Source organism: Calonectris borealis, chromosome Z (assembly GCF_964195595.1).
Source record: "Calonectris borealis chromosome Z, bCalBor7.hap1.2, whole genome shotgun sequence".
NCBI classification, from domain to species: Eukaryota; Metazoa; Chordata; class Aves; order Procellariiformes; family Procellariidae; genus Calonectris; species Calonectris borealis.
The window spans coordinates 17,415,175-17,433,558 of NC_134352.1; the positions used below are offsets into that span (position 1 = coordinate 17,415,175).

Here is an 18,384-nt window from a genome sequence, read left to right on the forward strand (position 1 = left end):
CATGTTCCCGACTGAATTTTTACAAGGATTACCTTGAGCACAACTGTTATCTTTGTGTAATATTAATTAAATGATATATCCCAAAGCACATCAACAGTGAATAAAAACCCAAGTGGATTGCTACTCTCATTAGATTATCTCCCTTTCTTTCTCCTCCCCCGTCTGCCTAGAATTGATATTTCTATTTGGAAATGCCAGATCCCAAAGTGGATGTTTTGAAAAGTGAATGCTGTAATATGGTAAAGCAGATTTATCGTTCAAAGAAGGAAAGATAATCTAAGGAGGAGGAGGAAAAAGGCAGGTGTCCAGAGAGCAGAGGCCTGCTTTGGTGTTCTGCTTCATCCTTTTTTTGCGTCTCTATGCAAGTCCATGAACTTTTTAGTACTAAGAACAAAAATCTTGTAAATCTTTCACCAGCAACTGCAAATGGTACACAATACAAAATTAAACATCCTGACCATTTCAAGATGTGTTCAGATTTTTGAAACTCTGAATTGTTCTTGCATGCTGGTACTGTTCCCTTCTTCTGTATCAAATCTATAATGTGTGTTTTACATGTGTTGCTTCTTTTGCATGTTATTCTCAACAGAGAGCTCCTTGTAAGTAGCTAGGCATTTCTTTTAGTGGTTCCATATAGTGTTAGCTCTTGTCCTGTGCTGAGAAACACTGCTCCTTTCCAAATATTTTTGAAAGCACAATGTTCCTTTTATTTTTCATCCTTTAAAATAAGTTATTCAGGCTGGCTCCTAAGCTGTGGCTTGCAGGAACCGCTTAGCTTGAATTTACATAGTGTCTTTTATTTCATTTTTCTTAGTGCTCATCCTTCCTGATATATGAATTTACTACTTACTCCATGTTTGTTCATACAAACAGGCACCTGACAAGAAATTTACAGCAAGCTTTGTCATTGTTTTGCTTATAGCTCCTCTTTCTTCTAAACCAAAGACTAAAGATGTCAGCTTTTTAAAAGTTTGCTTTTTAGAAATCAGAATGTGCCTCAGTCAGGTCCTTAGTTTGCAAAGCGATTTTTGAGGAATGGGAAGCTTTTCTTACTATTTGAGGAAACTTCCATTAAAAACAACAAAACTTGTTTTCAGTCAAGTACAGATTGCTTAGTTATATGCAATTACTGAAGTGTGAAAGGATCCTTCTTCTACAAAATCTCCTAAATTCAGCAATACAGTTTAAATGTTCTTCATATATCCGTTAGTAGAATGAAGGCACAAGAAGAAAATTAAAATTAGTTTCTGTTGTGTATCTGGGAGAAGCATCAGAAGACTGCACTTAAAGAAAAATTTGAATAAAGAAAGCTTTGGGGTTTTTTGGTACACAAGCAGTAGGCTGTAAGAGATGAGACGTTATGGAAACAGATACGAAGATTGGAGATTTTCAATTTGGACAAGAGCTGACTAAGAATATTTTCTTTCTGTTGCGTGGAAATCAGTCCTATGATGGTAGCAAAATTAAATATTCTGCTTGTGTTCATTTAGCTACAGATTGGCCCTTCTGGGACTCGGCTCAAATGCAGGAATAAAACTGAAACGGCTTCTCTGAGTCTTGAAGACTTTCTTTCCTCTGCGCCCAAGAGAATTAAAGGAAAAAAGTAAAACATGGATCAATGAACCCTTTTTTCAATTATTTTACAAAATAATACAGATTGCAGGGAATGAATCATCTAATGATATTTCACTTCTTAAAAATTTAATGAAAGAGATTATTCTCTGAAGTAACCTGCTGTGCCTGTTTCACAGTGACAATATACAATATTCCCTGAAGCTATTTCTGACATCACTGAGTCTAACATGGTTTAGGATGTTTGATGGAAAATTAGGTGTAGGAGAGTGCCCAATAATCTTGGGGACACTACACTAAACTGAGAGTCTGGGCAGAGTGGATTTTTATCTTACCAGCAGTCACAAATACTAAAGCAAAATAAACAAATGGACTGTGTGACAATCTGATACACTGTTCTGTTGCTTCACAATAGTACAAAGCTGCTTCTGAGATTTTGTAGGTTTGATGAAGTTAAGATACACGTTGCTATGTATGATGTGTTGGAGGTGGAACTGAAAGCTTTATGTCATGTTGGGGCATATTATCAACAGCGCTGCAAACAATGGGCAGAGAGCAAGGTACGTGGGAGGCTGCTTGCTTGTTAAATCTTGAGCTTCGTGATTTTAAGATTCAGGGGAGGTTTGTGGCACTAGCTGATCTTAGCTGTCAACATACAATGTATTTTTGGCTTTTTTTTAATGTGGGTTAATATTTGGCGTGCTTTGAGAAACTAATATTCTCTAATACTTCTGAAGGTTGCTTTCTTCTAATATATCCAGTGGTATAGTGCTCAGAAGTAACTTCTGATTTTGGGTCATCACTCTTTGGGTGAGAATTTAAGAATCTGAAACTAAAAGTGATACCTTGTGCTACTATTTCCTTGCTTTCATTAGATTGCTATGTCATATAGCTTCTTCATAAATTCTGTGATCTTCATTATAAAATTAGTTCAGATTTTTGGCCCCATTACTTTGATGGGAAGACTCTTCCAGGCTTCTCTGTCACAGTGTTTAGGAACCGTCGTTTGAATTTGAGCTGAATATTTGGCTAATTTATGTCAATTTGTTTTCATTCCAATGTTCTTTTACCCTGACAGCTTTCTCTCTCAATAGTATTTAAACTCCTGTTGTATTTATGCTCTGTAAGAAACTTAAGGAATCCTGCAGTGTAGAAGAATTTGGAGGGCTGATGTAAATCATCTTCAAGTATCTAAATCATTAATTACTTTTTATTTCTCCCTGCCTTTATACCTGTCACTCTGCTCTATGTTTGGTGTATACAGAATGCAGGTGTTAGTGGTATAGGATTATACCAGTGGTGTAGTGTTAAATACAAAGTGTTCAGTACTCCTTAGGATCTGTATTCACTTTCTCTTTCTGGATGCCCTGCACAGCTTCATGCTTGATGATATAGAAGACTAAATATAGTATTTCTCTGCATATATGGGCACTAGATTTGCAAAGACTATCCATGAGGGTTGGACTTACTAAATATTCAAACTAGCTATTGCAATATAATTCTGAAGTGATATTCAATGCAGTGGTAAAATTACTTATTTTACTTTCGAGGGAGCACTAGATTTTCCAACTAAGATGACATCCATGTCATCATCACAGATTGCTGTTTGTTCAGTTCCTTTTATTTGGATGAATCTCAGAAAAATATGTATTATGCATGAACTCTGCAGATGCACTATGAAATCATAAGCCATCCAAACGTTGAGCTGTTTTGTATTACACAAATGCCCGTAAATTTGCAGAGTTACCAAATACTAAACTGCTTCTGTACACAAGGACTAAGGCACTATGTGCATTCAGCAAGTTCTTTGTTTTCTTCATTACTGCAAAGACAAAAAAAACCCCCAAGGCTGTCAGTGAAGAAAAGTTTGTTAAATGAAGAGCAAAGATTGTCTCTGCAGCCTGTGTTTGAGATTGTTGCATAGGCAGCTGAGGAGACACAGCAAGATCTTCAACTAGAACTGTGCTGCTGTTGTGTTGAATTTTATAAGCGTAACAGGCATGAGCCAGAATAAATTTAGAGAGCTGTTATGCTAACATTAACAATTGCATAAGTATAGATACTGTTTCTGAAAATGCTGTGACAGATACTCAGGGAGAGAAAATAACTTGAGCATCTTTAAATATTTCTGTATATGTAGACTATGTATCTTGTAGACTTTTTTCCTCTCTTATGTCTCTTTCCTCTCCTGCCACACACAGTATACTTTCCTGCAGAACATTAAACTTAAACATTGTTATTTTATGACTCAAGATTCATCAAGTCATTAGAGCAAATTCTGTTTTTATAGTATTCTTGTCTTTGTTTTTTTCGTATTAGGAAAATAACAATCTTGCCTATTTTTTATTCCTATAAAAAAGCAGTGGACATAAGTCAAGTATATGCCTTTATTGAAATAGTTTAGTGTTAGTTGGAGTGGTTAGTTGTAGTGATGTTAATACAATTGCAGACTAAAATCACAGAATTCTGTTAAATGCAATGAAAATATTTCTTTGTTCTTAATTAGAATTTTTACATAGCCTTAATGATACATATCACATTGCCTGTGATGGGAAAAAAGATACAACCTTAGAAAGTAAATAAATCTGGATTTAAAAGTTAACATACCTGAATGATTAAATGTTATTCTTGTTTAGCTTACTATAAACTCCAACTAAGATTAAGAAATTTAAATAGTCTACTCAGTTGTCCTTTAGATAAAATTTTAGGTGCTCAGATCCTGAAACAAACAAAAAAAAACCCCACCAAAAAAACCCCAACCCAGCAAAAAGGTGTCCTCGATTGAGTTAAAAACATAAGGCAATTTAATGGGTACTAATGCTCTGTGTGCTATAAATAATATTTTGGATTAAATATTTTTATTTTTATTTCAATAAATATGAATATACTTGCTAAATTCGGAGAAGTTGTTGCTTTATTATTCAAAACTTTTTCTCTGAAGTTTGGTAGAGGAAAGAAAAACAATCTGCGGTACGTTCATTTTGGGTGGCTAGGTGATAGTAGTATCAACTTTGTAATGATTAGAAAAGACTAAGCTATTACGAGAATGTAACATCTACATTCTACCAAGAAATCTGCATTCTTTGTCGATTTAAGAAGTTTACTCACATTACCCAGTTTACTGCTTATGGATAAAAATATGTCAGCTGAACTGTTCTGAATTGTGCAGCTCTAACCAGTTGTATATACATGGAAATCAGCTGTTCTTTTAACATAAGCTGATAAACAGTTGGCAACTATTGCAAATCATTACCAGATTTGGCTAGATGGAAATCCTTTTTATACTAATCTAATATGCTGTCACCTAAAGGCATTTGAACTGTTGAAGCGTATTTAGACATGCTTAGGTGAAGTCTAGTTTTTTGTAGCAGGTTGCTGGGAGGTTTCTACAGTAGAGCAGCAGGCTACATTTTTATGAAATAAGAGACTAAGCAGATGCATTGAAGTGATAACCTTGCATACGGGTTTTGCACAAGGAAGGAAGAATATTTTACTATCTAGAGATGTTGTAGGTGCTTTCGCAGCAAAGAAAGAAAAATCAATTACGTCCTTTTTGCATAATTTTTAGTATTTAGTCTTGCTGCTACTTAAATTTATTATTTTTACTATAAATTTAATAATAAATCATAAGTTTATTAATAGTTAACACATTTATTATTATTCATTATTTGTTAGAAAAAGGAATGATTGGGTTCTTACATTTGCAAAGTGAATAATATGTAAGAAATAATATGTACTTACTCTGAAGAAACTGTAATTGAATCAGTTATTGCACTTTGTAATTGTGTTTACTTAAAAATAATGTAATGTTCTGAAATTCCTAACTATAAGGGACAACAACCTTTTTGTAAAAAAAGCGATTCAGCTTTAGGAATGGGAATGCAAAATTGAAGAATTATCCAGGTGTTGAAAAAATAATTAAGAAAAGAATGGATGTTTGCAAGATGGTTGATGGTGAGCAGTAATTCTGTTTCATTACCAATGTAATTTCATAATAATAATAATAAAAAAAAATTTCTTTTTCAGAATCATGAAACGTGATTCTTACTTTTAATAATTGTATATTGATTATAGCTAAAAAGCAGGAAATCACGCTTTTGTAAAGTTCATTTCCATTCTAAAGTCATATTTTGCCTGTTCCTGGAGTTAAGCATCTTCTATTTTCTGAAAGGAAGTAAAAGACTCCCAAATCGTGAGTTCTGCATGTAGAGAGAAAACTGGATTCTTCAGTAAAGAGAAGCTGGGCTAAAGGTGGAGAAAAACTGAACTAATAGATAAGCTGCTTTGGGAGTTAAAGCAAATCCCTTATTATTGCATTATAAAATATGACTTTCTAAAACTGAGTGGATAAAATGTAGTATAACCTTTAAGTAGCTTCTTAATATATTCCCCTCAATTTGACAATAGCATGACAATTAACAGATGGAGGGAGGGCATTTACTGAGCTTAGCAATACAACTGTCATTGACTCATACGAACTTTATAAAGGGAGCTGATATGTCAGGATGTGTTCTTTTAATTGAAGCTGAAGTATTGATACATTCACATAAGAATTTTTCACATTTGGAAAGCCTTGCCCAAAATGTGGGTGCAAACATTTTAACATGGGTTTAAGGGAAGATGGGACAAGCTTATGAATAGAGGTCTGTTGAGGGTTATTGGGCTGATAAACCCACATGAGGCTCAAGAAATCCAGTTGGAGTTTGGGAGGGTGTTTGATGGGCGTGCACATACACTGCTACCCCTAAAGTCATCAGTTTCAGAGTGTTCACAGTGAAACAGAAGAAAGCTGAAAATGAGAAATTTTTTTTAGCTGGAAAGCTGTTATCTTTTAAGGGAAGCTTTGCCTACTCATTTCCGCTACCTTTATCATTCCAGATCTTTGTTCCATAATTACTGGTGTTTCATCTGTTTTGTGACTTGCTTGAGAATTTGTCAAGTTTTGTGTTTTGTGGTAGAATTAAACTGAAGGGCCAGTTGGGTTTATTACTTTAAGGCTAAACAAAAATTGTAATGACAGAGAGTGTATTTCCAAGTTTATTTTGTCAGTTGAACAGACTGCATGCAAGGTTTCATTCCATACTGTGGTTAGATTTGTTAAAAATGAATTAATGGTTGATGACTTCTGAAGGCCAGACACCCTGTTTCAAGCGGCAGTTCCAGGGCCTTTGACAACAATCCCAAAGTGTTTGAAATACTTACTTGCAAACAGATGAAGGGAGAAGAGAAAGTCTGAAGAGAGGTTACTGAATGAAATTGATGGAATATAAATGTAGTTGAAGTTATGGATAGCAGAGCGTGACAAAAGGTGCTTCTTTCTGGAGTGTTGAGGAGCTTTCAAGTTTGAGAAGTAAGTTTTTGAAGGGAGTATGACTGTGGCTTTGGGGTCTCCTTGGATTAGGAGTGAAGTCTAGCATTAAATATGCCTGTGTTTTCCAGATCCTTTGGTTTTGTGGTACTGCAATAGAAAAGAGCTTCCTTCTCCAAGGTTGTATCTCTGACGTCCGTGACAAAGCTAGATATTCCTATGGCATGCTTTAAAGTCTCTTCTGATGTCATTTGTAACACAGAAGAAATTTTATTTTGTATTTTGGATTCCTTTAATCATAATTTTTCCCCATTTAATTTATTTTTCTGTCCTCTGCCAGTTCTTCTTCTTGGGCAAATCCAAATACAGGTATGTGTTTTAAAAATAATGCCATTTACTTGTTTTCTCATGGCTGCATACAATACGTGATCACAATTGCCACAGAAGTAGTTTGGGACAAGAGGTTTGCATATTGAGAAAATTCATATTGTCAGTCAGCTTGCTGTACAGACATGTGACCTACTCATGTTAAGACTGGCATTCTGATTCCATGCTAATAGCCCCATTGTTATTAGTATATGCTGCCTGGTTCTGACCTGCTTTGTTTAGAATGCATGTTGGTTTTTAATGTGCGTGACATTTAAGGGTTATGGATTAAAAAATTAAATTTTCCAAAATAAAAAATATCTCATACATTTTTAATAGCGTTTGCAAAAGAGCTACTCTACATTTTCCCTCTAGCAAGATGATACCGTATTGAATTAAGTGTCAGTACTTCTGTGGCCATGTAAGATTTAATATTCTGGGCAAAGATATTAATTGTCTTTTGGAATGGACAGATGGATTTGCCTAAAACATGCTTGTTAATTAATTGGATTTTTTGAAAAATGAGTAATTTTCAAATGAGATTTCAGACTTTTAATTCTTTGATGGAAACATTTTTATATTGTAGGCGTGTCTTTTTTTTTTTTTTTAATTAGAAGTATATATAGGGCCACAAAAAACATTACTTTGTGTGATTTATACATTATTGGAGTATGAATGTAGAACCTAGGTAGTGTAGAAATTCAAATCATCTGTCATGCAAAACATGTCCAAACTTGGATTGAAAATAAATAAAAATATCTCAAGAGTCAAGCTGTTACTGCTCTTCACTGCAACATGAGGGAACTGAATTTACCACTCATTTATACAAATCTGCACTTTGCTTCTAATAAAAAAATATAAATTGCCGCTACAAAATTATGTATGAGGCAAGTTACCACTCTTACAGTCTCCTAAGATTTTGCAGAAGTGCCTCTTTTAAAACTTAAGCTTGCAGTGTTCAGGATCAAGAGGAAAATGAAGTCAGCAGAAGCGTTTGCAAGCAATTTCGTCTTTCAGCGAAAGGGAGAACTGAACATTGGAGCTGTGGCTAGGTAAATGTATCAAGAAAACATTAGACTGCATAGCCAATCTAATCTCATGCTGTGCTGTAGATGATGCACAAACCTGCGAACAAAGATAGTATATATTTGGTAAATTCTCAGGGATGCTGGAAAGCTCAAATACGTATATTTTTATAGACTTTAATTTACCACTGTAGCTCTTTTAATCTACACTGATGTAGGATTAATTCAATGTGTACATTAAAAGCTCTTACTTTTCCCCTGTTCCATTCCTGCCTTTCATCCACTGAAATATATCTTAACCATAATAAAATTCTTTTGTTGCTAAGCATTTACATAAAGTGTATATGCCCATGAGCATGTTTCGTTTTTGTTATAAAGAAAAATCTCTAAAATCAGTTTATTTATTTCAGATGCCTTTTTCCTTGCTGTTATTCAAAATTCAATTCAAGCTTGAACTGAAAAAAATGTTTAAAAGGACAGAATACAAGATTTTAAATAATGAATGCTGCATATATGCACCTAATATTTACCCTCAGGTTTTAGGACAAGTTTTTTCCTTTGATACTATATTTTCTACATTACAGTAGTGTGGAAGGAACCATTTCTGATATAGCATGAATAGGCTCCATGATAGGCGACCAAAAAAGAAAGAAATTGAAAAGCCCAAATAATAATACATTCACTGCAATTCACTGAAAAGCAGCTACAAAAAAATCCAAATAATAAGTGTTCACTGCAGTTCACTGAAAAGTAGCTATACTGGCAAAAATATTGGGCATACTTTGAGACTTTACCATCAAGTGAATGCAAGATCTATAGATTCTTAAAATTTGTTTACTTATTTGAAGGCATTAAACAAATTTATTGCACTGATGGAGCAGAAAGTTTTAATCACTGCAAAACATAACATCTATAACTTTTTTGAAAATATCTTTTTTTTTTTTTTTAATTTCTCTACGGTACTAGTGAACCACTCTGGTCAAATCTCTATTCAAGAGAAATAAGCTGATCATGAGTATATTTTTTTAATATATGGATTTTATGGTGGTCTATGACCATAGTGCATCAAAATTCCTTTTTAGCAGTAGAAAAAATCTGCTGGTGGTATCTGTCGTTGTCAGTCCCTTGTAATAAGGAAAGCAATAAGCTTTTCTTGCTTTAAGAAAGGTCTCTGTTCCACCTTTCCTGTATTATACATTCTTATTTTGCAGTTCTGTTGTTCCTAATATGTAACAAGACTACCCTTCTCTTGATGTCCTGCTCTTCAAACACACATATGGAAGAACAGTGTTTGTTTCCTGCACTAAGACTCTGTCTTGGCTACCTCTTCGGATGAGCGGGTAGTTTATTTCTCATTGATGAAGTGTTCAGATCAATAAAACGTGTGAACTTCAATTGCTTTTCTTCTGCATGCTGTGCATTATGACTGAGACCCCCTACCTCATTTCACACAGCTGCCAACGTAGTAGTCTAGAAATACAGGGACAGGCTGTTACTGAAGCCCGGGTATCACGTAATTGGTAATTACAAGGGTGGTGAAAGAAGGACTATCTTTTCCTCCTGGCTCCTAGAACAGAGAGTGATGGCAAGGCTGGACAGCAGCCGCTGTTTCAGGCTCTTGATCCTGAGGTCGATCTTTTCCAAGGTCTACGTTGATTTCTGGATTGATCTGCATGAACTAACTGCTTTCTGTGTAATTCTCAGTCACAGTTGATATCACACATTTTCTAGGCTATGAAACCATTGCATAGTTAAACCACTGTGGTCAGGGTGGAAAACAGGATTTGTGACAAAGCTGTATTTCGTTTTAAAATTCTTGCATCATTTTGCGCTTTCAACTCTAGTCGTTCAACTGGAGAGAATTTAGGAGCTTTTTGTAGTCAGAAGCAGTGGGATGCTAGGATTTTATGAAGTAACCAATGTAAATTGTCTTAAAATTCTGTTAATTTGTGTAGGTTTTGAGTGTGGATCTCTGTCAATGCTTAATGTGTCTTGGTTTCTGTAAACATAGTGTTAGCAAAATGCATTATATAGGAAAATGCAGCTACTAAGGAGATGATGCCATGCTGCATTAAACAGGAGTGTAGAAGATGCAGCATTTTCTAGTAACCATTATTATTATCATCTGAATAACGCCCTTTGAGATTCCTTGTGGTATGGCTTCACAGTAGTGAAATATTGCAGGGAGCTTTTGGGTAAGAGCTTTCAGCAAGATAATTTACAGACCCGTTTTGACATTTATCTTCACCTCTTCAGTCTCTTGTTTGCTTGGAAATGTTGCCACGTACTGGCCTGTAAATAGTGTTTTCAGTTCAATTCACGACCAGTCAGTACCTGGAGAAGAAATTAAGTCTAATGCCGTGGTTTCACAATTAGGTTTACACCATGGAGTCCAGGCATGATTTCACAATCATTAATACTGTATCTCTGCGCTACTGGATTGCTCACAGAAGAATTGTAATGTTGGGTACATGATTGCCATTCTGTCACATTATCTAGAATATATGCAACTAATAGAGTTTATGCCAACCTTGCGTTTTTATGCTGTCTTTATTCTGAGAGAATGGGCTATGCAACACTAATGCAAAATTAACATATTGACTTCCTATTAAATACATTTTAACAGTTGAAGTGAATCTAGCACCTTGTATTATCTGACCATAGCAATTTGATTCTACACTAAGAGCCCTATGGCTAGGTGATGCTCTGAATGGTGGTATCTAGAGGTGTAACTGACTAATAGCGGCAATTTTTTATCCAAGAGCTCCGAACCCTTTGGCTATTCAGTCCTATCTTGCTCTTTATGGATGTTTTGTACTCTCTTAAAAATTTCAGAGCTATTGGAGATTTTGCTGGAATACTTTTGCATTGTTTAAAAATCATTAATCAGACTCCAGTTGCAAAACTTTTAAACTAGTGGTAATAGACAAGCAAGAGATCAGCAAAGTCTTTGGATCCCAAAATTGACCATTCAACAGCCTTGTCACTTCTGAATTTTGCTGGCTTACTACCAAGTTATCTAGATCATCTTTCTGGCTATTGTCACTGTTGATCAGGCAATATGTATTGAAATTATTTGTGCATCCAGTTCCACGTCTTCTAAGGTGAAGAACAGTGGCCATCTAAAAGGTGTGATTGCCAACTTTTAGGGATCTCATTTGGGTCGACTCCCTGTGAAAAATATTCAGAGAAATGGAATCCTCATGGATAGATTGAAATTGTGTTCCTTATCAACTCTGCAGCTAAGGGATGGTTATTATTTATTACCAGATACCATTCTTTGTTATGAGATGTGCTCTCTAAAGAGATAAGATCTGTAATCTTTAATAAGATAAACTGAAATCACCTGTCATAGAAGTACAATTTAATGCTAAAACTGTTACAGATAGGACTCCAATTAGATTCCCCATTCTTAACCCTGTTTCAAACTAAGCAAACCAACTTCTAGTATCTCTTCATATGTGGTGCATCCAGATGATAACCATCCAGATGATGCTGAACTCCCCCCAGTTTCTTAACATCTATCCTGTACTGGGGGTGTGCAGGACTGGATGCAGTGTCTCAGATGAAGCCGCACGAGTGCTGAGCAGAGGAGAATCACTTCACTCTGCCTGATGGCTGTATTCTTGCTAACAGAGGTAAATGCTCTCTTCTCTGTCTCATATGATGGGATATGTTTTAAGACAAGAAGTCTCTTGTGTTGCATGTAGAACGATTGAAGTATATATTTCAGAAGTTCAGAAGGAAAAGTTTTACTTCCCAAAGAAAAAAGGAATGAAAATTCTTTCTGGATTTTCAATATCCTAAAGCTTTCATTCAAGCATGTAGTTATTGTTGAATGACTTGCAGCTTTTGACCTCCCATATGTTTACTTCCATATTTCGATACTTTCAACACACAGAAAACATTAACAATCCCTGGAGAAACATTTCAGTTCAAATACAAAACCTCATTTTGTATATTTACCAAGGTTCTTGCTGATGTGGAGATGCAGTTTATTCAGTTTGTCCTTCGTCTTGCAATCTCAGGCTGTGTTCTAACATTTTAGATTTTAATATCTCTGTAGGCTTCAGCTTTAGCAAAACCAATGCCACAAAAACCTAAGTACTGCATTTATCAGTTTGAAAGCTGGATTGCCAACTGTCAAATTAACTGTTGGATCTACATATTCCTTAGACGCCTTCTAATCCCACACTGCCTTTGCCTGATCACCAGAGTTCTGGCTAGTTTATGGTTGCAGACAAGTTAATCTGTTTATCTCCAGGATAAACAAAACAATCCAAAGAGAATTTATTCTCCTACGCAATAGTGCTTTAATCCTTCTAAAATAATGGTCCCAAGAATATTGGACTATTTGTTCTCATTAAAGCAACTGGTTTGCAGTTTTGGTAATTCATTCTTCTGCATAGGGCTGTGGAATTACTCTCTTTTCAGCAGTCATAAAACTTTTTTCATGCCTGGAATCTAGTGGCATCTCCCTTTAGTGAGTATTCAAATGTTAATTCTTTCACTCACCAGTAAGATAGCGCAGATACTCTTAATACGCTTTTTCATAAGACTGCTGTCACCCTGAGGCCTCAGCCGAGTCCCTGACCAGGTTAATCAGGGTATCTTTCTGGTTCATCAGTTCATGTGTCAACCATTTGTTTTCCCAGTTCATTTTTCTGCCGGTCAGTGCAAGTTTTACACACGGAATGCAACTAGAGCACTGCCTCGGTACTAATAGGAGGAAATCAACTAAGACTGGAGTCTCCATTTTGTCTCTGTATGCTTAATTTGAACTTGAGATAGTTCAGTCCCCCTTACTTCCTCATTTTTCTTAGGAAAAAAATGCAAAAAACACAGAAACTTGCTTTAGATAGAAGAATATGTGAATTGTGAAGATTAAAGACAAAGCAATTTACTGTACATGGATAGTCATACCATAAAGGCGTATAACAACCAAGAATATGGGAGAATGTACAGTGGATTCAAGGTAAGTTTTCCCTGAGATTGTTGGAAAATACTTCTATTGTATAAAGGAAAGCCAGACTTAATAGTCCCCATTTAGCCAGTGGGGAAGCAGCTATTAACCGTTCCCTGGTAGTACTCTTTACCATTCTTCCCTCTCTGTTTAAGCTAAACTCCCCACTGTATGTAAAAACTGCATTTATATGTGTGACATTGTATGTGTCATTATGTCAGGTTAGAAATCAATTTTTTTTAACCTACCATACCTGCATATCATTCTTCTTCGTTGTTCCCTTTAACATCATTCATTACTTATGTCTTAAGAAGAGAAAATCTAGCTGGTTTGGTCTTGAATATATTGAAAGTCAATATTAAGCCCAAGCTATTTCAGTATTAACTGACATCATTCTAATTTGTCTGAATATTGTAGTGCAAGTATTAAAATGTATGTAATGTCCCATTTTAAGAAGGCATGTATCTTGGAATCATGAAGTGGTTTGGGTTGGAAGGGATCTGTAAAGATCACCTAGTCCAACACCCCTGCCGCGGGCAGGGGCATCTGTCACTAGATTGCATTGCTCAAAGCCCCATCCAACCTGACCTTTAACACTTCCAGGGATGGGGCGTCCACAGCTTCTCTGGGCAACCTCTTCCAGTTCCAGTGCCTCACCACCCTCATTGTAAAAAATATCTTCCTTATATCCAATCTAAATCTACCCTCTTTCAGTTTAAAACAGTTGCCCCTTGTCCTGCCACTACAGGCCCTGGTACAAAGTCTCTCTCCATCTTTCTTATGAGCCTCCTTTAGGTATTGAATGGCCGCAATAAGATCTCTCCGGAGCTTTCTCTTCTCCAGGCTGAACTCTCTTGGCCTTTCTTTACAGCAGAGGTGTACCAGCCCTTGCGCCATTTTCGTGGCCCTCCTCTGGACCCGCTCCAACAGGTCCATGTCTTTCCTGTACTGAGGACCCCAGAGTTGGACGCGGTACTCCAGGTGGGGTCTCAGCAGAGCAGAGGGGCAGAATCACCTCCCTCGACCTGCTGTCCGCGCTGCTTTTGATGCAGCCCAGGATGCAATTGGTTTTCTGGGCTGTGAGCGCACATTGCCGGCTCATGTCCAATTTTTCGTCCACCAGTATCCCCATGTCCTTCTCAGGAGGGCTGCTCTCAATCCCTTCATTCCCCAGTCTGTATTGATGCTGGGCCTTGCACTTGGCCTTATTGAACTTCATGAGGTTCACATGGACCCACTCCCCAAGCTTGTCCAGGTCCCTCTGGATGGCATCCCTTCCTCAAATGTACCAGCTACACCACTCAACTTGGTGTTACCCAGAAACTTGCTGAGAGTGTACTCCATCCCGCTATTTGTGTTATTGATGAAGACAATAATGAAGATATTATATAGTACTGGTCCTAGTGCAGATCCTTGAGGGACACCACTCATTACCGGTTTCCACTTGGACATTGAGCCATTGATTGTAACTTTTTGGATGCTGCCATCCAGCCAATTCCTTACCCATCTATCAGTCCATCCATCAAATCCATATCTCTCCAATTTAGAGGTAAGAATGTTGTGGGGATCAGTACACGTGTTGAAAACCTTCTCGTAACTAAAAGGAGGAGAAAAGTTGTGTTAAATTCCTTTCCATAGTAGCGTATAAATATTATTTCAAGAGAAAATATTTTAAACCATTTCCTTTATTTCTTTTTCTTTTGAATTTAAAACCTTTGGTAGTCAGCAAATACATTCTTAGCATTCTCTCCATATATAAGAGATGTAAGAAAAATCTGGAAACATTTTAGGTTATTTTAAAAGTTTCATAACCTCTTAGATTGCAAATCTAAATATCAATGACTAATCCATATATTACACTTTTAACCTGTGTTATAATCAGTGTAGACAAGACATTAAACGAATCGTAAGCTTTCAGTATTTTTTTGGAAGAAGTTACTTAGTATCTTAAGAATAAGTTTAAACATCAGTTTATAAAATCATTCATACAGACAAAATAGCATTTGCAAACTGACCTGTAACACCTTATTTTTCCATTTTTCCCTTTGAAGAACATATATGTTAAAAAGGTAAAAATCTGAAAGACATTAGGCACAGTTTAAATATTAATTTCATGTCTATCTTTAGGAAAAGATTACACCATATAATGTCACTTTTTATTCCTTGCTTTACCATTTCAATGTGGCATCATGCAGTGCTGGCTTGAAAGAGAAAAACGTAATTAATTTGGAGCTGAATGGATTCGTTTTGAGAGAAAAACATAAAACGTATCTTCTTTTTGATATTCACTGAAATCATTGCAGTCAGCCTGAGTACTGCATTGTACTCCAGCCATCTGTAGAATAACCCAAATCTAGTACTGTATTCCTTCACTTTGCTCTCTCTCCTTTAAAGCAACCTGTATGAACTTTAATTCAATAGCACACAGACTTGAAGAAAATAAAAGGGGATTTGATACCCTCTTTCAAATTGCTTATGTTAACCAAAAGTTGTTTTTTTTCTTCCCTGAGAGGATTATTACCTATATACTTATATTCATATTCTGGCTTTGAAGGAAACTGTGGGTGAGTGGTTTGATTGCACGTTTACTGTATGTGAAAACACTTACACAGCACTTGCAGTACTTTCTGTCCTTAGCACTCTGTCCAGTTTTCTTTGCAAGCAGTGAGAATTCACACCACACCACTGCATCAAGCTTTAAATAACTTTTCAGCAGAAGTAACAAAGCAAGAAGATCACTGACATTACGTTGTCTAAAATACTAATTTTTTCATCTTTATTACATGTGTAACCTTCAGCAACAAACTGAGAAAGAAAAGTTGTTGGTGGATTGCTTCATAAGTGCTTGTTTCCATATTCCTCTTAATTTTGCAGAGTCACAATCAGAAAAGACCATCCAGTCTTTTTTTTTAATCCTTGTAAAAAGGAAAGCTTTTTTGCCTCATTTGAGAAACTTTGCTCTTAAAGACCTCTTCCAGTTTTGCACTATGCTGTGTTTGCTTGTGTCAGGGTGGCGATATCTTTCTCATCACACTCTGACATCGGTATGTCTTTGATCCAAATGGGTAGCCCAGGTTCAAGGCCTTGGTGGGTTGCGTCTGGTGAGGAAGATGCTGGCTAGGAGTCTGGGATTTATTTGTGGATTGTGAGTATTGTAGCAAAAGCTGTACATCTGTTCTATTTCTTAGAATACAGTAAAAATAGTAGGTGACTTCCTAATTAAAAAAAAAAAAACAAACCCCAAACCAAAAACATTACTTTACAAACAATCTTATTCCCCAAGAGCTCTGTCTTTGATCCTGCTGGGGACTAGACTGCTAGTTGATGTCCCTCACTCCTGCATGGCTTTCTGGTCTCTTTCAGCAGCTGAGACTTGTGTGCAAGCACCCAGTTGCTAGCTGCTGGAATGATTTGCCCGCTGGAGATCAGAGATATGCTTGCTGACAGCCACTAACACCATTCTAGCACAGGAAAAAACCCAAACATTTTAACTTTGCCTGTCTGCCTAACAAAATCCAAATTGGTGATACTCTGATTGACCCATCCCAAACAAAAGAACTAATTTACAAATTATCTAATCTTGACATTTTGTAAATATTTAAGCAGATTTTTTTGAAAGGGTGTTTTCACATCAGTTACATTGATTTCATGTGGATCTGAGCTTTCTTAGATCTTTCCTCTCGCTGCTGGCATCTTTTATCCAGCCTCTTTTCTTTTGCCTCAGTAGAAACAATAGATACTTTCAGGTTTTGTGGTGGTGAAGAAAGGCCTTTCGTGGTAAAACAATGCAGCGGTGCAGTATCTCACTGAACCAGGTGGGCTCAGAAGCTAACGCTGTAAAAAGATGTCAGCTTCCTCCATTCATCTAAAGCTGCCTTAAAGTGTTACTCATCTGCGTGACTACACCATATAACATTCCTGTCAGAGCAGTTGCTTTAGGTGCGGATGCAGACAACAATAACCCAAGTTTCTCCTGCTGGATACAGGAGTTTTTGTCTGGCTTTTAGCTGAGACCAAAGGGCTGGCTTCCTCAGTGGTTTGGATCACAACTTGAGCTTTCTCTAAGTCCAGCTTTCTTCAGACCCAGCATTAGATGTCTATCTGATTTGAACATAAAGGATTTGCAACTCCATGTTAATCACATCAGTTACAAGCAAGCTGTGTGAGAAACTCTCTAAAACACTCTGTCCATGTTGTTGAGTTGCTCTTCTTGCTGTAGGAGGTTTTGACCATTGTGTATCTACATACAAATCTCTCAGTCTGCCTTCAATGCTGTAGGACTGAGCTCACTGTCCTAAGATAAGTGCAACTTATCCATGTTGCAATGTTTGCCATTTGAGTCCATAATCTTAAGTTTTCAGATGCCAATGCTAGGCTAATGTTGCAACTTAATATTTACACTCAGTTCTGTTAGCTTCCTGGAATTGGATTGTTTTCTGAGTACAATAACGGAAATAGTTCATAACCATGCCTACATGACATCTTTTTCATGTGTAGTTTGTAAAAAGTGAATTTGCCTGTGATCAAATTCAGCAAACACGTGAGGTCAGAAAAGCTTGAAAGCATTTCAGGAGCCAGTGTGCGTACTGCTGGGCTCTCTGTTTTGTCAGCAGTAGTTCTCTACAAGTACAAGCATAAGAAGAAAAGTGAATTCCTTATCGTTCAAGGTGAATATAAGACTATTGTGTCAGCCTTGATGTGAGATATCTTTAGAATAGAAGTGTGAACTCACTTCTATTCTTCATGGTGTTTGAAGACTTACATGATAGCCCTGGTGGAAATAAATGAAACACAGAATTGTAACTCGCTGTTTTCCCTTGCAGTGTTCATGAACTTAATTTTTTTTATATCATAATTTCTGTGCCAAATAAGCCGTACCAAAACACGAAAGATCAAAGAATTTAATTTCTTCTCAGGAATAAAATTATTTAGTCATCAAAGTAGAGTTCTGCCTAAAGAAGAAAGTTGTATTCTGATAGTTACAGACTGTACACTGTATAAGCAATATACAACAATTAGGGTGTATGTGCTTTCCTAGAGACTCTTTTTTCCATACTTGATACAGTGAAATTTAATAGGAAGAAAGGGTATATTTCTTTTAAACTTTTAGTGAGGTTGCTTCTTCAGAGAGCTTTCTACAGTACTATGAG

The 18,384-nt window shown here is 36.4% G+C and overlaps 1 protein-coding gene across 6 annotated transcripts in view; it reads left to right on the top strand.

Annotated features, from left to right (window-relative positions):
• Nucleotides 1–18,384, top strand: part of COMMD10 (COMM domain containing 10) — a 114,057-nt gene that overhangs the window by 83,148 nt on the left and 12,525 nt on the right. The window contains exons 6-7 of one of the 6 annotated variants that reach the window (XM_075137305.1): nt 7,221–7,249; nt 9,238–9,295. The exons of 3 other annotated variants lie outside the window; for them this stretch is intronic. In XM_075137305.1, the coding sequence (XP_074993406.1) occupies nt 7,221–7,249; nt 9,238–9,280 (72 nt within the window). In that variant the 3' untranslated portion in view covers nt 9,281–9,295. Of the gene's footprint in view, nt 1–1,490; nt 5,052–7,220; nt 7,250–9,237; nt 9,296–11,745; nt 11,902–18,384 lie in introns of those variants that run through there. 2 more of the 6 variants (XM_075137301.1, XM_075137302.1) reach the window with 2 other exon arrangements.